General features: G+C 37.0%; 1 protein-coding gene across 8 annotated transcripts in view; it reads right to left on the bottom strand.

Moving 5' to 3' along the window:
- The window catches only part of LOC127427890 (voltage-gated potassium channel subunit beta-2-like), a 216,536-nt gene that overhangs the window by 122,406 nt on the left and 69,876 nt on the right, over window positions 1-24,254 (bottom strand). For 5 of the 8 annotated variants that reach the window (XM_051675802.1, XM_051675804.1, XM_051675806.1 and 2 more), the window contains 2 exons: window positions 21,715-21,890; window positions 15,965-16,006 (listed from right to left, as the gene is read on the bottom strand). In XM_051675802.1, the coding sequence (XP_051531762.1) occupies window positions 15,965-16,006; window positions 21,715-21,791 (119 nt within the window). In that variant the 5' untranslated portion in view covers window positions 21,792-21,890. Of the gene's footprint in view, window positions 1-3,793; window positions 4,144-10,628; window positions 10,775-15,964; window positions 16,007-21,714; window positions 21,891-24,254 lie in introns of those variants that run through there. The other 3 variants (XM_051675808.1, XM_051675807.1, XM_051675799.1) reach the window with 3 other exon arrangements.

The following is a 24,254-nucleotide window of genomic DNA, read 5'->3' as shown; positions in this document are numbered from 1 at the left end:
TTACACTCAAGTTCTCCACCAGCAAAAGACAACAGCTCTGAAAAATCTTGTGCAGGATATAATGAAGAAAAAAATAATTGCTTTTGAAAGACAAAACAAAGGCTAGATTTCAATTCGCAATACTTCTACAACACATTCTAATTATATAGCTTGGTGGTGATGGGAAAGTTTTCCAGTATGCTGGTATTGGGACATGCTAACCCTGATACTACAGATCCCTTTTTTTGCATACTAGACATGCAAGTAAGGAGCGCTGTTTTTCAGATGATGTGTCTAATTAAAAAGACATTTAAAAAGCATCAAGACACCTGCTTTCTGTTAACCTGTATTTGTTCCGCTGTGTCTAGCCTTTTTTTTGTGCAAGAATGTGATCTATCTGAAGTCATCGTCAGTCCTTGGCACAAATCCAAAAATCAAATACACAGCTTTATCATTTTAGCATTTTTTTCATAAATTCGACAAATATTCGAAATTAAAATTTTAATTTGACAGCCCTACTGCTTTACAATGGCTACTGTCAAACTTAAGTGCACTGAAATCAAAGCCCAGTCTTTTGCATACCGATATGAGATCTGCCTATGTTTACCTAGTGAGTACTAGTGTTACACGAGTACCACATTGTCCGACTTAAAGAGACACACAGTAAGGCATGAGAGGAATTCTCTTTCGCAGCTTCAGTGTCTATCTATCCCTCCAACCTTGAATTAGTGATGAGGGTCATCGGAAATGCTTGTTTCTACCTGACCAGCTTTTGTTAAAGAACAAGGAATGTTGGCAAAACAGCCTTAAGTTAATGACAGGTCTTCTAATAACATAATTCTTACCACAGGTAAAGCAAAATGATAACTTTTCTTTAATGACACAAAACATCAATTCACAAAAAAAATAAAAATAATAATAATATTATATATATATATATATATATATAGAGAGAGAGAGAGAGAGAGAGAGAGAGAGAGAGAGAGAGAGAGAGAGAATTTTTGTTAGTGTTGGGAAAAACAAACAAACACACAAAACTGCAATGCTCCTTAAATATCAGAAGCGTGAGAGTAGTTCAACTGATTTCAGAATAATGTAGCTTTTATAACAACTTGTAGTGTGATAAAAAGGCTACATTGATTTATTTTTATTTTTTTTCCCACAACGTATTGCTCAAAGTTTTACAACCAGTCAACCGAGGCTGTAATCAAACATGCACTCTAACGCTGAGAAGATTTATTTGAGTAAATCTGACTGGTTTGTTTGGACTGTTCATGTCCCTGTGCAGCATTTCATGCCTTTTTCTTGTAACAAAATATTTAGTTAAATGCTTCCGTTTGTCACTGTTTTCAACTTAATTCAACTTAAAGAGTAAATGTATCTGGGGGGGCCTGGGTAGCTCAGTGGTAAAGACGCTGGCTACCACCCCTGGAGTTCGCTAGTTTGAATCCCAGGGCGTGCTGAGTGACTCCAGCCAGGTCTCCTAACCAACCAAATTGGCCCGGTTGCTAGGGAAGGTAGAGTCAAATGGGGTAACCTCCTCATGGTCACTATAATGTGGTTCGTTCTCGGTGGGGCGCGTGGTGAGTTGAGCGTGGATGCCGCGGTGGATGGCGTGAAGCCTCCACACACGCTATGTCTCCGTGGCAACGCACTCAACAAGCCATGTGATAAGAAAAAGAAAGAAAATGAGTAATTTTGAGTACATTTATTTGAATGTCACCCTGAGATCTTCTTGTTTTTGTGCCAAAAATGATAATCTGATTGTAAAAATTATATTATAATGTTAGTTATTTAAAAAGATATTGACCCCTTTAATAACTTCAATTTAGTTTGCTTCATTTTGGAAGTATCTTATAGTTTAGCTAAATACATTTTAAAATGGGCAGATTGACTGTACAACTACTTTAAATTATGAGTAGCTTGTTGCATAAAGCTACCATTTCAAAACATCACTAATGATTTCTATCAATGGCAGACACAAATATTCATCATGAGTAGGTGCTCTATGATCCACTGTTATGATATGATGGAACAACAACCATACTGTATGTCCTGTAACGCAACCCACATTCCCAAAACTAACACCAGATCAGATCTTAACGCCTGGCTGAGTGAGTTTTACAGTAAAGCACAATGAACATGCTGACCGACTGCTGTCTCTGACACACAACATCAGACAGCCAAAGACCACCCCATTTCTCTCACCATGACAAAACAATATTTTGAGTTATTATTGCTGAATGGATGATGTCTAAAGATGGTAAAGATGCAAATCTTTTGTCCACTAATTTCAGGCACCTTTGTTTTTGTCAATACTGGAGCATTACTTGTAAAGTTATTTGTACTACTGCAGAATCAATAACTTTAAATGACAAACTCTTTGCAGAACTCTAAACCCTAAAATGTTCTGCTACAGGGAGCTGACACAGTTCCATGTAAATGTCCTAGCCCAGAGTGAGTACGCTGAGAATCCTGAACAATCGCATGAAATGAGCAACAATCCTAGCACATATTGATTTGGAAGCTCTGTTCTGCTGACTCTCTGTGGGCACTTTTTCCTTAACCTCACCTCAGAGACTGATATGCCCTTCCCTCATTGTTTGGCAAATATGCCAGCGACCTAGATGATGAAAATAAACCCAGAGCTGCACGCATGGAGAGGAGCTAATGGACTGCAGTAATTGCATGCATAGTGGTGCAGAGCTGTGCTTTGCTGAACATAACTTTGGTTGTTGAGGTTTGTACTGCCCAACAACAGCAAAAAGCAGTACTTGCTCATTTTGTCAAAACTGAGCTATCATCTGAATCAGGTCTCTTAGACTATGACCTGTCCTGTTACAGATTAGTTAAGCGAAACAATGCTGAGATTCAAAGAGAATTGAACGTGAAAATGTACATTTGCTTGGACAATCAAAAACCCTCAAAAGATATTTTTTTTTTTCTTTCTGATTCACTGTAGCCGTAGTTAACATGTTTTGGCTTTGTGTGGAAGTATAGCTTTAGTAGTGCTGTTTTGGTCGCTGTAACAACCTGTTGCTTGACATTCTTGTCAACAAAGAGTAAACGCTTTAAAGTTGAATTGTGGAGCATATGCACCAACAAATTAAATTGCAAAAATAAACATTGTTTTCAAACAGCTTTACCAATTACTAACCCATTTGCTGTTGATCGAACAAACAGATAGTCCCAACACAATCTGAGTCAGTTGGGCAGTCGGGCTGATATAAGGCTCTGATTCAGTCACAGCAAAGTGTTTCTTCGTTCTTCAATTAGAGCTAGAAAGAAGGTGTTTACAGCTGATCAACTGTAAAGAGTTTGCAAACATAAATTTGCACCAGACTGGCAACTCTGCACTTCAGCGTGCTCATGTAAAATTATTGCAACTAAGTGAAGATATCAACCGGAAAAAGATGTTGTCAAAGTAGGTGGAGCAACAGGTCACGCCCACTGATGATGTGGACCAATGGCAGTAAGAAGGTGTTTAACAGTCAATATGAAGATTTGGCCAGATTTCGATATAAGTATATTGCCACCTTTATAGTGCCACAGAGAGTAAATCAACCAACGAATGTCTGACTTATAGTTGTTGCTGCATATTAAGCTGGGATAGGACAAGGTATTTTAACATCGAAAAAATTACTTCAGCTTTAAAAAGACAAAATGGAACTTGCAGTGCCGAACTAACAAATTGCACTTACGGAATCCAGAATATAGTCTGCTTATCCATATGCTTTAGTCTAACAATAACTGTAGTCCAGTGGATGCTACCCAGGGGTCTTTCCAGACAACATCCAATAAGAAGTTCTCTTACCTGTACTTCATTCCTGTCTGGTAAGATACACAATCCTCCAATGCCAGGCCATTCATCTTGAGAAAGTCTTCCATGTTCTTGAGCTGGGCAGCAATCCTTTGCTCCCTGAGTCGCTGGAGTTCGGCATGGTCCGTTTGTCTCGGAGGCTGGTTCAGACCTTGGTCCGAGTGACAGCGGCTAATGCCGCTCCGTATACTCTCGCTGTAGGACATGGACAGCATCTTGCCTCCACTGCTACTACTGCTTTTACGCACGCTCGCCCCCGCAGGTCTGGGGATCTGCAGGTTTTCGGAGGGCAGAGTGGATTTTCGGCGGGTAATGGGCCCCCCCGCATACCCACCCGCAAACATGATTCAGCCCCGTCCCCCACCAGCCCTCTCTCACTTATGCTCTTGCACCTGTCTGATTCTGGCACAAATTATGCACACGCAAACACACAAATACACATATCAAGCAAAAGCAGGCTTGGGAAACTAGGACCAGGAGTGAGCGGATAGCAAGATTGATGCATCGCCTTAAATAGCACAGGTGAGGAGGGAACAAAACAGGTCTGAGCTATCAGTGGCAGAGAACTTTGGCCATGCGTCTTGTAATCAGAGATGGTACTGCCCCTTTCCTGACAGACACAATGGCATGGCTACAGGAGCAAGCAAGGTGGGTTCAGAAAGGTGCTTTAGGTCTCAGGTAGGAGGAAACCCAAGAGGGAACACAAAACAGAGACCGGGCACATGCAAGAAACCCATCCATCCAGACAGCACATGCAATGTTCAGACATGCATTGCAGGTCAACTGAGAGGGAAGTGATACCATTCACGTGTAGCCAGGGAAAAGTGAATATGTGTTTCATTTAAAACCTTTAGAACAGGCTTATGAATGGCACACTGAAAAAATATATGATTTTGTCCCTTTAGTTCCCTTAGTAAATTGTATGTTAGCAAATTTAGCTTGTTTGATTCATTTGAAATGTTTTTCATTTTACTCAATCATAATGTTGTTTTTTTTTAAATAAATTGTCCGTGTTTTGACCAGGAGTATGTAACTTACTTGAAGTCAACTTGGAAAAAATGAGTTGTTTCAGCCAAGCTGTGTTTGGGGGAGTGGCCATAGGCTCTTGCACACTGAATTTTAAATTATGTAAGCCTGCACAAGGAATAGGGGCTTAAGTGGAGCATAAATAGTTGTTGTTGGTAATTAATAAGCGTTGTAGTTGTGTTTACAGTTCTGTTCAGTGTTACCCATGCTGTTTTGTGTAAAATTATCACCATCTCCATCTTCTAACTAAAGCTAAACCTTATTCTCAGTATGTTAATACTCCTACATTGAACATTTTTTTGGTTAGGAAAAGTGTGTACTTTAGATCTACCAGTCTGAGAGAAATAGACTTAAAATAGGTTAAGTACCTTTCAAGTGCAATGCAGTTGTGTGCTGTTGGAAAATGCATCATAACTGAAGATAGAGTTCACCTAATAAACATATTTGCAGCCTCATGTGTATTTTTTAATTAAGCAGAGTAAAGATAATTAGATCTGGTTAGATTTTCTCACTTTCCTTAATATTGATTGTTGCTATTATTAAAAAAAAAATAAAAATAAAAAATAAAACATTATATAAGTAGGTTTTTTTAATATTACTGTTATACTGTCTATATAAATAAAATGCAATTACTTAACTTAAAAAAATATTTAAAATCAAAATGCCATTTTTTTAAGTGCACAGCACACAACATAATATATTGAGTAGATTTATTGATGCTATTTAAAAAATAATAATTTTAGATATGATTTTAAATAAACAGCCACGATAAAAAACTTAAATGTAAATCTTTAAGTTGCTAAGTGTAATTTAACCTAGCACTAACCCAGTCTTCCACTCATTTAACAATAAAATAAATAAAAATATACTCCCAACCAGTCACATCCCCAAACTCTAGTAATTGGTTGACCCAGAAGCTCAAACAGAGCATGGCATAATTATATACATCAAAAGGGCTGTTGATCAGTGCATTTATCAGTGACAAAGCAACCAGAAGTCATTCATTTGCAACAGTTGTCCATCTGAGGTAACATGTTGGTGGTGCGACAAAGTTGAGCAGAATTCAACTTAAAGCAAATGAGTTGCTACGCAATCCAGCAACTACAAACAGGAGTAAAGACAGTGAAGCTTGCATGATGCGTTACCTGTAGACAGTTGGATACTGCAGTTGAGAAGGAACAGAGACTAGCAAACAACAATACAGCAACTTGGAGACTTCTAGTGATTTATTTGCTGTCAGTGTGAAAACATTTCAAGCTGGTATAGGGCAAAGAATTGTAATGTCAAAAAAAAATTACACACATCAACTTGTTTATCACCCTAACAACTGAAAAAGCATGCATCACTCAGTACATTGACACCTTAAAGTCTGATTTCAGTTGGAACTTAAGCAATAACTTTATAAAATGTCATGTTATCACTTTAGTCAGACTGAAATGGTACCAGTTCCATTTTGCGAAGTTCGACTAAAGATCTACAGTAGATAATGCGATTGTAGCTTGGCTTTGTCCAGCATGCATACGTTAATCAGACCACAACAGGCTTTGGCATTGTGCGCATGCTCTGAAAGACAGCAATGACACGAAACGTGCATTACCGGCACTGACTCAGCTGACGTCCTTCCTTCAACTATTCAATGATGTGTACTTGGACAGTCAGATAAAGACTGTAGCTTGACTATGCAAAAACTCGCTGAAGCTCGATTATAACTGTGCATGTAAACGTACTGACGGAATTAAAGTCCACATATTAACTCCATCCAAACAATGCATAATGAAAAGCATATATTACTCAGACACAATAAATTATTAATTTATTATCCAAATTATCCATTGTGGCCCTTTGTAAAACAGTCTACCACCAAAAAAAACTTGCTCGCATCTTTTTTTTCCTTCCATAGTACGCTAGGCAGGTGCAGTAGAGGTTCTCTTATCATTTGCCAGTATTGATCCTGTAAATCTCAACTGAATGATGTACTGCATAAACCAATTAACTACTGCAGTTCTCCCAGTGCTGAAACTCTATACGAGTTCAATGAAAAACAAAATCCAAACTAAAGTAACCATGTCTCGTAAAAAAAATGTTCTTGTATTTTTGTCACTTATGGTGCTATAATAACTGTTGTATGTTACAGGTGTAAGGTTTAAAGCATGACTAAGTCATACAAAGACACAGGACTCGAAAGTAACATAAATTCTACTAATTTAAGATATATAGAGATGTCCATGCAGCAACGTTCATGAAGTTCCTCTGTTCTACAGGCCGTCGTGCAGAATAGTATATTAAAACAGGCTATCTCATGCACACATGTGGGATTGCACCAGGGATAATCAATCAGTGCAAAAACTCACCGGAGTTCTTGGAGGTCGGCTCATGAACAAGACTTTTGAATGTCAATCTGCCCTTATAAACACAACAGCAGCCCCAATGCAGTGATCCACCCAAACTGGGAGTGTCTTACTTGTCAACATCTAAACCAATTAGTGAAAGATAGAGCATCACCCTCTTCCACCCCCCAACTCTGTCCATCACCCCTCCCTGCTTGACTTCATGAAGGAAATCCATTTATGTAATTCAAGGGGGGAGCAACTTGTTTCTGCTAACCGCAGCAAATAATATCTGGTCTAAATTATTCACAAAAGCTTGTGCACTAAAAGCTTTTGATTGTTGTTCCACATGAGATAATACATAAAAGGCATTTTAGTGCACTAATGAGGCCTGTGCGAGTCTGTGTATCTTTAGAAAAACAAACACTTATGCACAACCATATCAGTGTCAAAAATAAAAATAAGCATTGCACAACTGCCTTGAGAAAAGGGGGACTTATTCAGCATGAGATATTATGGGAAAGACGCCATACAAGAAAATCTAACACAAAAAGACGAATGTTCAAAATCTACTAGTTTCAATAAACTGTGACAGTAAAATGACTGTTCACAGATAAGCTTGTATGAGGTGATAAAAATGAAAAATCTTTTTAAAAATCTTTTATAAAACACATCAAATTGGTAGAAATGTAATCTCTGTGTCCATGTTGGTTTAAAACATTTTATACACGCACAAAAGCATTTTTTTAATTAAAATTTTTATATAATTAGCATACATTAAGTCACATATCATGTGTTTTCTTATGGTAACTCCATTTGAACAAAATGCCTTTTTATTACACACACACACACACACACACACACACACACACACACACACACACACACACACACACACTATATTCAATATAGAGTCAGAAGGATCTAAAGGAGTCATCTCTGTTTGTTTGTTTGTTTTTTATGTGACTTATTTGGTGGATGAATGCTTTTCATATATTAAAACAAAATAGTTTAACTGTTTTTTATTTTATTTTTTATTTTTTTTTAAATAATACTAAAAGATTATGCAGCACTTTTTTCTTCTTTTTTTTGAAAGGCAGAATACTCCAGACGGTTGCACCACATTTTTGACTATTACCCCCATAAAAAATATCAAACATACTTTAAACGTAGAAATTTAAAATATGCATTATACATTATAAAAGTAGAGGTTTATTCAAGTAATCATTTTGTGTGAGTTGTATTTGAATGTATTTTTTTTATAACTTAATAGATCCGTAAAAATAATTTCCTCCAAAAAGTCAGAACCAAAATAATTACCTGTAGTTCCTACAAGTTCAGCTACGGAGCATGGCGGTTGATTACCAGGGAACACACAAACAGATATATATTTTGAATGCACTTTACAACGCTTAAAAATATCAGACAAATGCCTAACACTTTTTATGCTTTTTCTGTATGAAAACCTAAAGAGACTTGAGGCCTGCACATGACATGATATTTGCACATCCATTTTTGATGTCCTTAATGAAAGTGAACACAAAAGAAAAAGAAGTTCAAAGCCAATGTTAAAATATTCATGTAGAAAATGAATGACTGCATGACAGAGACATGAGTGAAATAAATTAATGCCCTTGACCGAAAATCCCGGGTTTCAATATTATTAAAGAGCTAGAACATGCATTAAATCTTTAAATGAGCTTGCCACAATATATGTCTGACTATGATACTCTAAACAAACCATTTACTAATGTAATACTTTTGTGGGACGAACGGTGTAGTTCCAACAAGTTTTTTTTTTTGTTTTTTTTTTATTTTTTTTTAAATACACAGACACACACAGTGTTGGGAAACACAAGTTTTCAGTCTGATCTTTGCATAGTACATTACAGCGCAAATTGCTTTATGAATCTGTCACAATGTAATGTTGGGTCTGCAAATGAGACTGTTATTGAAGATTGGGGCAATTAAACGCTATATTGAACTCGACAACAAACCTGCTGCATGCGCTTTTGCTAATTTCACATGCGAAGATGGCATTAACGCAAAAGTCTTAAACCCGAAACATACTCTACGCAAATATGTGAATGAAGGCACTTCCAGTTACACAAGCTTGATTTCATGAGTTGCTGCATTCCAAAAAGTGTCAGACTGCAATTATTAACAAACACAAGCATGCGTTGCATTTTAATGTTGCTGCAAGAAGCACCACAGCGGACATTACTGTCTGCTTCAACAGTGAGTTTTGTCTTTCAAACCAACTACTGTAATGGCGGAACATCAGTTTGAAGAGAAAATTGCTGAGCAAATAAATTAAAGTCAATATACAGTTGAAGTCAGAAGTTAACATACACCATAGCCAAATACATTTAAACTCAGTTTTTTCACAATTCCTGACATTTAATTATAGAAAACATTCCCTGTCTTAGGTCAGTTAGGATCACTACTTTATTTTAAGAATGTGAAATGTCAGAATAATAGTAGAGAATGATTTACTTCAGCTTTTTATCGATACCGATTTTAGAGTGGGAAAATTCACCGATTATCGATAAGGTGGCCAATATAGTTAATTTTTGAGCTGGAATGAAAACAGACCTTTTCTATGTGGATTCTGTACATATTTTGCACCAATATAACTATAAAAAGGTACTGAGAAGGTTGCTTTCTTAAATATTTTTATCAAAGAATATTTGGCATTATTATTATACATTGTCAACATTGGAAAAAGTACAATATTTCCCTCTGAAATGTAGTGGAAGTATAAAGTAATAGAAAATGCCATGGTAATACTCAAGTAAACTACAGTTTTCTTGCTTATCAAAACATCATCAGCAATATTTCACTGTTAATGTACAACAAAACAGTCACAAACAATAACTTGTGGTTCGCTGCTGCCGAGTCAAGAGATAAACAGTGGCAGCGCTGTTACACCGTATTCCGGTGGAAAACCAGACTTTTAAATAAATATATTTTGTAAACGCAATGACTGGAATAGTTTGGTTGAAGGGGGTACCAAACTGTGAATCTTGAACAAAACAGTTTGGTGAATACATGTTTACACATTAGATTCCACTCAGCTGACAAGGTATGAAAGTAGCTATGTGGTTAGATAGTTAGCTATAAGCTAGTTGTCATGGACAGTAAAAGATGGAAGTTGTTTATTTACTTTCCAGCATTGTGTCTCACCAACTAGGTAACAATGTAGCGTGAAATCAACACTCAACAGACACAATCCACCACCGCACCATTGTCTGCTGAGCTGCAAGAAGATGCTCTGATGTTTAGCTTTCAATCTGCTACATTACTGACTGCACTGACAAACTATAGCTGGCTAACAGCAAACAGATGTGATAAACATGAGTGACATGGTTGACAGGGACAGGGTTAACATTATATTAGTTATATTGAAAAGGGAAAATGGAGTCATTGTTTATTAACTTTCCAGTATGTATTTCACAAACTAGTTAGCAACTTACCGAGAAGACGCCACTTAACTCCGCGCGGCTTGACACGCCCTGTCTGCAGAACCACTGTCAGCTCAGCTCTGTAAACAATGGAGTTGGAGTTCACTCTGCTTGACCAATCCTAAATCACCCAAGCATTGTTTTCTGCATTATATGTTCTGATAAAAAAAAAATAAAAAAAAGTTTTAATATCTGCGCATATCGGAAAACACATACGGCAATACCGATATATCTGTGAAAGGCTAATATTGGCTATAATAACGGCCGAACGATAAATCGGTTGGGCACAAGCCTTGAGATGTTGCTTCAAAATATCCACATAATTTTCCTTCCTCATGATGCCATCTATTTTGTGAAGTGCACCAGTCCCTCCTGCAGCAAAGCACCCCCACAACATGATGCTGCCACCCCCATGCTTCATGGTTGGGATGGTGTTCTTCAGCTTGCAAGCTTCACCCATCATTATGGCCAAACAGTCCAATTTTTAGACCAGAGGACATTTCTCCAAAAAGTAAGATCTTTGTCCCCATGTGCACTTGCAAACTGTAGTCTGGCTTTTTTTATGGCAGTTTTGGAGCAGTGGCTTCTTCCTTGCTGAGCAGCCTGGTTATGACGATATAGGACTTGTTTTACTGTGGATACAGATACCCGTTTCCTCCAGCATCATCACAAGATCCATTGCTGTTGATCTGGGACTGATTTACACTTTTCGCACCAAACTACGTTCATCTCTAGGAGACAGAATACGTCTCCTTCCTGAGCGGTATGATGGCTGCATGGTCCCATGGTGTTTATACTTGCATACTATTGTTTGTACAGATGAACGTGGTACTTTCAGGCGTTTGGAAATTGCTCCCAAGGATGAACCTCACTTGTGGAGGTCCACAATTTCTTTTCTGAGGTCTTGGCTGATTTCTTTAAATTTCCCATAATGTCAAGCAAAGAGGCACTGAGTTTGAATGTAGGCCTTAAAGTACATCCACAGGTACACCTCCAATTCAGTACACCTCCTATCAGAAGCTAATTGGCTAACTGTCTAAAGGCTTGACATCATTTTCTGGCATTTTCCACGCTGCTTAAAAGGCACAGTTAACTTGGTGTATATAATCTTCTGACTCACTGGAATTGTGAAATAGTCAATTAAAAGTGAAACAATCTGTCTGTAAACAATTGTTGGAAAAAATTACTCGTGTCATGCACAAAGTAGATGTCCAAAATAACTTGCCAAAACTATAGTCATATACAGTCATTTATCATATAATATGAAATCTGTGGAGTGGTTAAAAAATGAGTTTTAATGACTTAATTAATTACTGAAGTGTATGTAAACTTCTGACTTCAACTATATTTAAAGCAACTTACCTGAATAACAAATCCAGTTTAATGGCACAGATTTATTAATGTAACTATCATCCCTTTGAGTACTGAGGTTTGTTACCACCACAGTAAAGCAGGAGCAGAGGTTGCGCTAAAAAAAAAAAAAAATCTTTATCCGTCACTGAAGGACTGAGTTGTAAAATTCCCATCATGGTCTATTTTTACCTGTCATACTTGTTTTAATTTGATAACTACAACATTCAGGGGCATAGCATCCACTATAGTGGCATACACAGTATATGAGAGTGGTTAGGCTTAAATGGTATATTTTGTTTTACTCCCCAAGCGCAAGTTTGATGAAACCAAGGAGTTCTTGGGTGAAAGTTCTACCTGTCAATCAACCGCTGCGCCAAAACAAGATTTTTAAACATTGCCGGTTACTTGCAGCTTTTAAATAAAAGTCTGATTGTAATATTTGAAAATGCACATATATAGTCTACATGCACAATTTCACAGAAATGTTTCAGTGTGCCTGATATCACAATAAAGTCTCACAGATGAGAATCACACACATCTCTGAAGCTCTAATACAGGTACTCCTCTAAAATAACTGACATTTCTGCTCTGAATGCAAGTAATTGGCAGAAAAGATGCAACACTTTTTTTTTTGCACTTTCATTTTGTTTATATATTTTTTTGCAAACTATTATAATAAAGTAACACACTAATTATGCAGTAAGACACCAATGTATTGACTGATGTATGCAGTGATTAATTCAGAGACACTCTCCTCAAAATCCCACATAATTGGTCAAAAGAGACACATATTACCAGGAATGGTGATGGCACCTGCCCTGTTAATACAAATCTTAATACTACCAGGCAATAAATAGGGCACACACACACACTCACACACACACACACACCGGAAGTGTAAGAAAGTGAAGTCAAAACCGATGCACTAGGTACATTTTTTTTTTCTTTATTTTGTCTCTGTCAAAATAATGGACAGCATTTGAAATTACCCATCAATTTTTGAAAAATATCGGTAAATGACAGAGAATTTTCGGTTAACGCAACCCCTGCACAGGAGCCCACGTTAAGCATGCTCAACCAGACTGCGTGTTCGCAACGCATTGGCCAAGTGTTCACATTTGCGTGTGCATCCTTTGTAAAGTATGTTTTTTGCCTTAAAGGCACAGCAGCAAAAAACTTCTTTAATACTAATTGTCAGAGAAGGGGAGGAAAATGGTCAAATAAAATTAACTTAGAACTGTATGTGCTGGGGAAAGAAATACTACCATTATACTGTAAGTGAACATCAGGGCGGAAAAAACGAATAAAGAAAAAACTTTATTTTACAGTACTGTTATATATTTACGACCTATATAATTACAGCAACTACAGTAATTACTTGGTACTAACCCTAACCCCAACCCATATTAAGTACATGAAGTTACCTTATTTTACTCAGTACTTTCTTGGGTGAGTATACTGTAAGTACACTGAAAGTACATGTACTGTAATATAAAGTGCAACCATTAAAGAAAATGAATGGTACAACAGCTTCCTTTACATCTAAAATATCTTGTTCAACTAAAACCAAACAAAACAAAGCAACCAACACATTTAAGAATTACTGAAAAGTGTAAGTAATCTTCCTTTCCCATTACTCTCTCTGTCCGTTAGGGTGAAACATGGCGATCGATTCCGGCTAAGCTGATCCTGGTGATGCAACTTTAAAATACTTTGAGCTTAAAAGGACAGAAATGAGCAAGGCTGTGAAATACAAATTCAATAGAGTGCTCATTAGCTTTGAAGCTACAGAGTCAGGGGTTTTAAGAGCCCATCAATGCAACTCCAGTTTTTCAACCCAGAAGAATAGGATCCCTCAATAAAACCAGTAGAAAAGTGCATTGCAGATGAGGGTAACAGACTGAAGGGATCCGCTAAATCAAAACAGTAAAAGCAGATTCTGCAAAAAGCAGTTGCTCGGTGTACAGCTACTTTCAGGTGGTTGTATCTCTTGGGCTAATGTTACCAGGAGGAAGGAAGCTTCTGATGCAAATAAAAAATCCATTCCTTTCTCGTTCCATTATCATTTAAGCTGGGACAGCTAGTGTTCAGATGTCAAGAAGGCTTCACATTTTGTATGCATATAAACTGTATATCATTTGAAGTCTCACACAGTGCTCAAACTGATTCAGAGTGTGGCTTGAGTAGCTTACTTATTAAACAAAGTGAATTAAAGGAATATTCCAAGTTCAACACAAGTTAAGCTCAATCGACAGCATTTGTGGCATAATGTTAATTAACACACAAAAATAATTGACTTGTTCCTAACTCATAAAAAAAATTAAAAAAACATGGTTACAATAAGGCTCTTACAATGGAAGTAATTGGGGCTATTCCACAAACTTTAAAAGACACACTCAAAAGTTACAAAGTATATCTACAAGATGTAAACATCATATGCGTCAGATGATTTACACTAAATCATGCTCTGATTATATATTATAAAAGCTAGTGTGACTTTATGACCCATACAGTGTCTATTTTTACAAGTCACACCTCTCAGCTTCAATGACACATGTATTTTCTTATTGTAATTCTACAAAACATGTTGCAAAAGTATTATTCATAAGCTATTAGTGTTGTCAAAAGTACTGGTACTTTGGTACCAAGTTGGTACTAAAATAAAAAAGATGTAAATGATACCAGTGATTCTACAGTACCGTTAGTACCGAACAATGACTTCATTCGGTACCCGCACACTGTCTTAATGACACACGACTGCTTTCATATGCTCACAGGCTTATTTGAGCATGTGCTCTGTTACTTCTTTTACACAGCAATGCACAACTAATCAAATTAAAACTGTGATATGTCCTAGTGTGATTATTAAACCACTTAGTCTGTATGAGCTGCATGAGCTTTAAATGAATGTGTGAAGCAGACCGTTCATACACTGGAAACTCCACTGACATTGAGAATCATTCGCATTGTATGAGAGATGACGGAGCAGAGCACTAATCCACTCTGAAGTGTTATTTTTATATAATTTATATAATTAAATCACAGCATTTGCGGTTTAACGATCACACCGAGCCATGCAGCAAACTGTTTATCCTGAGAAGTTAAACTTCCGTCAAAAATACATGTCAAAATAAAAGCATGATTCATAATAAAAGCTAAACGCCTGAAATTGAAGAAATGGCAACAGGAATATATTATAACAGTATAGTAAAATGTAATCCTCACTGTAGAAATAATAATAGAAATAATAATAATAATAATAAATAATGATTAATGAATAATGATTTTAATAATAATAAGCAATATATCACAAGCAAGAGTGCTTTTGTACTGAATAAAAGTTTGTTAAAAAAAGTGACCAAAAAAAAAAATGGTATGTTGACAAGTAATTGTTCTATTTTTTACTTGTTACAAGTTTTTAAAAGTTTAAGGAAACATTGTTGATTAGATACCATTTTGATAATGAAATTAAATTTTAAAACATGGAATTCTGGAAAAATAATAATTTTTAAAAAAGGAAAAAAAGGATTTGGGGAAAAAATAAAACAGATTTCAGTAGGGCCCTGCTTAAAAACAAACAAGTGTTAGAAATGCTTGAAAGACACGTGCATATCTTTTAATTTATTATTTACATTGAAATGTAACTTTAAATAGGCTAAAGGAGTGTGTTCAATAACACATTATCATATTAGCACATTTTTTCTTTGCAATCGAAATTGGTATCGAGAATCCTGAAATTTCACTGGTATCGGTACTGACTACTGAAATTTTGGTCCCGTAACAACACTATAAGCTATTAACCATTACAAGGAGACAAAATTGTAATTAAATGTAGCATACAGTAACTATAATTCCATTGTACTTTCTGTAGTAAAATGCAATCGAAGCAGCTAAACTAAGAATGAACCCATGACTTGAAAGTGCTTTCCAAAACACATGAAAGCAAGTGCAGTATCAGATGGCCATGGCTAATTAATCAGCAAACAAAGAGGTACCTGTAAAAATGCAGCTGCCGTTTTGGACTCCCATATCTGGCACTGAGGGCAGCAGGAGAGAGAGAGACAGACAGACAGACAGAGAGGAAAGCTTAGTCTTCAGGTGAAAGTACAGAGAGAGGGCAATAAACAAACACAAGCACATCCACAAAGGCACAAATACATGGAATGACGCCATTTTACTTTATATTAGCTTAATGCAGAGCAGTAATGTGAAGATGAGCTTACAGAAATTATTCTAGAAGCCTTTATTTTATCACACATACATACATTTTTTGCATATATACAGTGAAATTTCTTTTTTTTTTTTTCACATATCCCAGCTAAGCTGGGGTCAGAATGCAGGGTCAGCCATGATACAGCACCCCTGGAGCAGGTAGGGTCAAGGGCCTTGCTCAAGGGCCCAACAGTGGCATCTTGGCAGTGCTGGGGCTTGAACCCCCAACCTTCTGGGGTTCAGTAACCCAGAGCCTTAACCGCTGAGCTACCACTGCTCCTTGAGCCCATAGATTTAACTATGAACACCAAACAAATGAGTGAGGAAAAAAAAATAAAAATAAAAATATGAATAAAGTGCAACACAGTCAGACAATAAAACAAGAGATACATCCACAGCATAAAACCACTACAGTTAAAAAAAAAAAAAAAAATGAATAGATTTTTAGTTTATATCTATTTTTATTTTAAGATGCATAAATGCATAATTTATTTTCCCTCAATTCTCCCCTAAAACCTACATTTTCGATTAAAAACTCAGTTTTCCATTGTTTTCCCAAAGTATGCAGCACAAGAAAGTGTTTTATCGTTAGTATTTTGGTAGAGAAAAACAAAGCTCCAGTGTGGATGAGAGGCATTTTGTCCGTTAACTTAAAATAGCACTAAACAAATGGCTTAAATGTTTTAATTGGGTTTTGGATACTTGTACAACAATTGGAAACATCATTTTCATCACAATCATGAATGGAGATATACACTTTGTGAGCACTTTATTAGGTACACCTGTACATCTACTTATTCATGCGATCATCTAATCAGCCAATAGACCTTATTCATGCTAGTGCCATCTTTGATTTTTAATGGGAATGACAACGAGGCTGTGAGGGATAGACTTACAGTCTCTGCAATGGGCTGTACTGCAATTTAAATGTTTTTGGATCGTTCTGCTGACAAAACATAGATAAAATATCTGTCCAAGAATATTCAATATACAAAGAACTCCAGATAACATGAGATGAGGGAAATCAGATGAGATCTAGGAGCTTTATGTCATTCGTGCCATTGAAGAGATGGTAAGTATATCCCTCACAGCCTCGTTGTCATTCCCATTAAAAATCAAAGATGTTGCTAGCGTGAATAAGGTCTATTGTGTGGTAGCAGTACAATGCATAAAATCATTCAGATATGGGTCAGGAGCTTCAGTTAATATTCACACCAACCTTCAGAATGGGGAAAAAATTCCCAAAATTTCGACTGTGGCATGATTGCTGGTGCCAGACCGGCTGGTTTAAGTATTTCTGTAACTGCTGATCTCCTGGGATTTTAACGCACAACAGTCTCTAGAATTTACTCAGAATGGTGCCAAAAACAAAAAACATCCAGTGAGCTTCAGTTATGCGGACGGGAACGCCTCGTTGATGAGAGAGGTCAACGGAGAATGGCCAGACTGGTTTGAGCTGACAGAAAGGCTACAGTAACTCAGATAACCCCTCTGTATAATTGTAGTGAGCAGAATACCATCTCAGAATGCACAACATGTCAAACCTTGAGGCAGATGGGCTACAACAGTAGAAGACCGTGTCAGGTTCCACTTCTGTCAGCCAAGAACAGAAAGCTGAGTCTGCAGTGGGCACAGGCTCATCAAAATTGGACAGTTGAAGACTGGAAAACGTAGCCTGGTCTGATGAATCTGCTGAGGCACACAGATGGTAGGGTCAGAATTTGGCACCAACAGCATGAATCCATGGACCCAACCTGTCTTGTGTCAAAATTCCAGGCTGGTGGCGGTTGTGTAATGGTGTGGGGAATGTTTTCTTGGCACACTTTGGGTCCATTAATACCAATCAATCATCGCTTGAATGCCACAGACTATTTGAGTATTGTTGCTGACCATGTGCATCCATTCATGGCCACAATTTACCCATCTTCGAATGGCTACTTCCAGCACGATAATGCACCATGTCACAAAGCAAAAGTCGTCTCAAACTGATTTCAAGAACATGACAATGATTTTACTGTTCTTCAGTGGCATTCCCAGTCACCGGATCTGAATCCAATAGAACACCTTTAGGATGTGGTAGAACGGGAGATTTGCAGCATGAATGTGCAGCTGACAAATATGCAGAAATTGTGTGATGCAATCATGTCACCATGGACCAGAATCTCAAAGGAATGTTTCCAACATCTTGTGGAATCCATGCCATGAAGAATTGAGGCTGTTTTGAGAGCAAAGGGATACCCTACCCAGTGTTCCTAATAAAGTGCTCCATGAGTGTATATTATACTGATAGATTAATTTACTGTTTAGAAACAAATGTTCCTCACCAGCACTTCTAGGTTCTTTTAGCAGTGAAGTAAAGCACCACTGTCAATGGGAAATTCACTACAATAGAGCTGAAAATGTCCAAAAAGTGTTGTTTGTGGGGTTGAAACAGCACATTTTCCAAAGAATTTTGGAGATTTGTGCTTCTTTATTTTTCCATCAGGATTGGTGGATCAGGATAAACTCAGGATTTGACATAATTTATGATATTTCACCTATCACTGTTATTGTTATTGTGTCTGCTCTAGAAGACCCAGCTGAACTGCAGCTGCTGTTGGTAGATTTTCTAAAAGAAACTGCACAAACTCTGATCGCAAACCACTGTCTTAAATTTCCAAAGTGCAATCGCTGTGACAGATATGATCTAACAATGACCTTATACATATGAACAAAACTCACGGAGGGTCTAACGGGAAAAACGGGACCCGTCTCCACCATCGCAGCCCATGGGGCTTCTGTTTGTGAAAGGATATGTAAATAAAAAAGTCATACTTTTAAAATGATGTCTTAGCATTAATTCTGAGTAACTGTTGAATTGAAAACGGCTGTTATTAAGTTTTGATAGTACTGAACTCAAATATTATTTTCTGTATGTTAATAATTTAAGCAGTAAAGATGCATATTGTATATCTGATGGTAGTTTAAATTTTTATATGCCACATTTCTCAGGTTAAGCATGTGTATTCATAGATGTGTATTCATCAACCCAATGCATGTCCAAAATAATCATACAGGCATATTGAACCAAGTTAAAACTAGTTTTTCCGATAATTTAGAAGGAACCTACATAATTTCTTCACTGTAAAACATAGATATCAATTAATAATAACTTTTATTATATAAACAAACATTATTATATAATGCTTCAAAGATCATTAAAACTGCAGCATTGCATATCCACCATTGAAATCTGCTGCTCAAAAGAAAAGTTGTCTGCATTGTGACATCAGATTAATTTCATCTATAGAGACTGCTGCTCTAAAGTTCAAGGAATGGTTCTACTGGAGCTCATAAAAAGACAAGCAACGCCATCTGCAGTTCAAAGCCAGAACAGTTGGCAAAAACTAAGGGTAATGTTTCTGTTGAAATTTCATGAAAACACAAGGAACTCTGCAGCAAACCTAAAAGTCAGTCAAGGCTTTGATGAAGATGGCTTGTGGGCATTAGGCAAAACCACTTGCCCTTTTAATTGGGAGGCCCTAAAAAATGCTCAATATCCTGGAAGAATGTTATAATAACTTTGCTTTTACTGCTTTTGATGGTTCATGTTCAGTTCATCTTTACTGAAGAAAACTGTTGTAGATCACATGGGTCACAGCAGGATTGTCACACTGTTGCATCTGTCATGTGTGCACATTTATGCATAAGCAGATGACTATGTGCATATCTGTGTGTGTGTACAGGACACTTCTCAGAACGTCCTACACAGAGTTTTTGAAACAGAAGAGACTCACCTCCATATACGTAACAATCCTAACAGCAGTATGTTTGACCAAATATTACCTAACCCATTTCTTTTATCATCTGGTCTAGTCAACCACTCTAGATTCAGACCCTCCATTATAAAAAAACAAAAACAACAACAACAACAACAGCGGAGTGTATCTAGTAGTGAATTTATAAAGTTTTGGAGGAAAAAAAAAAAAAACTCACAATAATGGTTTAACACTGGCCTTTACCTTTACAAACTCAGGTTGTTTTTATTAAGATGAATTAATAATAGTCGGGAGTCTTACTATCTGTAAACACATATTTCTAACACTAGAGGCCTGTGGTCATTTAAATTTACCTTAAAGAAATAGTTCGCTGAAACATAATAATAAAGTCAAAACAACAGCACTGCTTTTCTAAACAGACTGGAAAAAATAAAAATCTCACAAAAGAAAAATGTCACTTTAATTTGTATAGCCCTTTTCACAATACACATAATTTCAAAGCAGCTTTATAGAAAATCATGTCTTAATTTCTTTAAGCCGCCAGTGAGCAAGCCAAATCTGACTAGCAACTAAAAAAACTCCACAAGATGTTAACGTAAGTGGAGACAAAAACCTTGAGAGGAACCAGACACAGCTGGGGGAGCCCATTCTCCTCTGGCTTTATGATTTCTTTCTTATTCATGAATATCTCATTCCATCTTTTCAATACAATGGCAGCAGACTGTGCATCACTTTAAAGCTTAAAAAAGCACCAAAAGTATCATACAATGAGTCCTTTCGACTCGTGCGCAGAGTTATAATATTTTTGAAAATGTTACTAGTTTTTCATTTTGAGTTTACATTTTCAATTTAATTTTTATTTTACTTTGTTTTAATGGTGCATAAATAGTTTTTATTTTGTTAGAATGTTGTTTTTTTTTTTTTTTGGTTTATTGGCATATAACACCACAAATATTATCTGTAAAACTTTACAATAAGGTTGTATTTGTTAACATTAGTTAACATAAACTAACAATGAACAGCACTTACATCACTTATTAATCTTGGATAATATTAATTCCAACATATACTAGCATATTTTTAACATTAAAGCTTGTTAATATATGGTATCTCTTATTGTTGTTATTATTATTTAATGCATTATAAACTATCATGAATTACAATAAACTGAAAATTTATAAATTGACCAAGATTTAAAAGAAATGCTTTAACATATTGCTCTTTGTTTATTCTCAATACCTAATGCATTTAATAATGTTAGCATAAAAGGACCTTATTGTAAAGTGTTATCAAAATTTTCTGCCTGTGATGACACTTCATCAAAAACTATTCATGCTCAAAATAATACCACAAAAAGTTAAAAGTTCTGTCATATTCATAACAGCACAACATAATGCAGCACATGCTGACATGAAAGAAATGTGCTATAAATATTACTTTGTCCATACATTTAACTGGAAATTCTCTGGAAATACTCTGGAAATAATACTGCATCATTTTTTTTTTTTACTGCTACTAATTTTGTTTTGTTTGTATGCAATATGTATATTTGTCACATTTTGTGGAAAATGCTTACTCGTCAAACCTATTTATACAGACCCTTATTTTTACGGCAAACACTTTTTTCTAATACACTTGAGTTTAAGAGTTATGCAGTTAGGAATCAATAAATAAAATAACACAGCTTGAAGTTCACAAATTCTTCTTGCTGTCAGAGCAATTGTTTATGCGCATGTGTGCATGTCTGTGTAGTGTGTTTGCGTGTGCAGACTGACCTATAGACCATGCCAGGGGAGCCAGTCTGTCTGAGAGAGAGGCGGGCGGGAGAGTCTGTGGTCGATTCTGGATACATGGGGAACGGGAGAGTGGGGGGTGTGGCCAGGCTGCCGAGGGGTCTCTCTCTCTCTCTCTCCTGTCAACCAACACGTCTGTCTCTCACCTTACACGGCCTCTGAAACACACACAACACAGTTCTGAGTTGATCAGTTGCTAGGGTGCATAAACAGACAAGATGTTCTGCATTGAACTGCAGTTCTGCAGTGCTACAAAAATGCTGTAAGATTATGAGCACACCACTAGAGGGCGCATCTAAACAATAGTTGATGTTGACCACATCGGAGTGGAAACTGGGAGCACATCATACAGAGCAACATAAAAGGCATTCATTTGCACAACAGATCCAAAAAACTAAATAAAAGGGAAGCTTTAAATAGTGACATGATGATAATACATGGAACACACACAGTATAATTGTGCTGTAGCTTATGGAAAGTTTGAAGGATAGGCTGCTGTCTGGCATCCTGACGTCCTGTCCTTGCAAGTGCTCTTCTAAAAGACACAGTGTTCCTCATGCATTACAGGTGCATCTCAATAAATTAGAATGTCGTGGAAAAGTTCATTTATTTCAGTAATTCAACTCAAATTGTGAAACTCGTGTATTAAATAAATTCAATGCACACAGACTGAAGTAGTTTAAGTCTTTGGTTCTTCTAATTGTGATGATTTTGGCTCACATTTAACAAAAACCCACCAATTCACTATCTCAAAAAATTAGAATATGGTGACATGCCAATCAGCTAATCAACTCAAAACACCTGCAAAGGTTTCCTGAGCCTTCAAAATGGTCTCTCAGTTTGGTTCACTAGGCTACACAATCATGGGGAAGACTGCTGATCTGACAGTTGTCCAGAAGACAATCATTGACACCCTTCACAAGGAGGGTAAGCCACAAACATTCATTGCCAAAGAAGCTGGCTGTTCACAGAGTGCTGTATCCAAGCATGTTAACAGAAAGTTGAGTGGAAGGAAAAAGTGTGGAAGAAAAAGATGCACAACCAACCGAGAGAACCGCAGCCTTATGATTGTTAAGCAAAATCGATTCAAGAATTTGGGTGAACTTCACAAGGAATGGACTGAGGCTGGGGTCAAGGCATCAAGAGCCACCACACACAGACATGTCAAGGAATTTGGCTACAGTTGTCGTATTCCTCTTGTTAAGCCACTCCTGAACCACAGACAACGTCAGAGGCATCTTACCTGGGCTAAGGAGAAGAAGAACTGGACTGTTGCCCAGTGGTCCAAAGTCCTCTTTTCAGATGAGAGCAAGTTTTGCATTTCATTTGGAAACCAAGGTCCTAGAGTCTGGAGGAAGGATGGAGAAGCTCATAGCCCAAGTTGCTTGAAGTCCAGTGTTAAGTTTCCACAGTCTGTGATGATTTGGGGTGCAATGTCATCTGCTGGTGTTGGTCCATTGTGTTTTTTTAAAACCAAAGTCACTGCACCCGTTTACCAAGAAATTTTGGAGCACTTCATGCTTCCTTCTGCTGACCAGCTTTTTAAAGATGCTGATTTCATTTTCCAGCAGGATTTGGCACCTGCCCACACTGCCAAAAGCACCAAAAGTTGGTTAAATGACCATGGTGTTGGTGTGCTTGACTGGCCAGCAAACTCACCAGACCTGAACCCCATAGAGAATCTATGGGGTATTGTCAAGAGGAAAATGAGAAACAAGAGACCAAAAAATGCAGATGAGCTGAAGGCCACTGTCAAAGAAACCTGGGCTTCCATACCACCTCAGCAGTGCCACAAACTGATCACCTCCATGCCACGCCGAATTGAGGCAGTAATTAAAGCAAAAGGAGCCCCTACCAAGTATTGAGTACATATACAGTAAATTAACATAATTTCCGGAAGGCCAACAATTCACTAAAAATGTTTTTTTTATTGGTCTTATGATGTATTCTAATTTTTTGAGATAGTGAATTGGTGGGTTTTTGTTAAATGTGAGCCAAAATCGTCACAATTAAAAGAACCAAAGACTTAAATTACTTCAGTCTGTGTGCATTGAATTTATTTAATACACGAGTTTCACAATTTGAGTTGAATTACTGAAATAAATGAACTTTTCCACAACATTCTAATTTATTGAGATGCACCTATATATATATATATATATATCTCACATTGGCATAAGTATTCAGACCCTTTGCTATGACACTAAGGTGCAAATTAAGGTGCATCACATTTCTCTTGATCATCTTGATGTTTTTACACTTTGACTGGAGTCCACCTGTGGCAAATTCAATTGATTGGACATGATTTGGAAAGGCACACACCTGTCTATAAAAGATCTCACAGCTGAACATGCATATCAGAGCAAAAACCAAGCCATGAGGTCAAAGGAACTGCCTGCAGATCTCAGAGACATAATTATGTCGAGGCACAGATCTGGGGAAGGTTACAAAAACATTTAGGCAGCATTGAAGGTTCCCAATAGCACAGTGGCCTCCAAAGATCTTAAATGGAAGAAGTTTGG

This window comes from Myxocyprinus asiaticus, chromosome 37, assembly GCF_019703515.2.
Source record: "Myxocyprinus asiaticus isolate MX2 ecotype Aquarium Trade chromosome 37, UBuf_Myxa_2, whole genome shotgun sequence".
Taxonomy (NCBI): domain Eukaryota; kingdom Metazoa; phylum Chordata; class Actinopteri; order Cypriniformes; family Catostomidae; genus Myxocyprinus; species Myxocyprinus asiaticus.
Note: the sequence above shows the minus strand (reverse complement) of the source record. Positions and strands in the feature narration are given on the sequence as shown.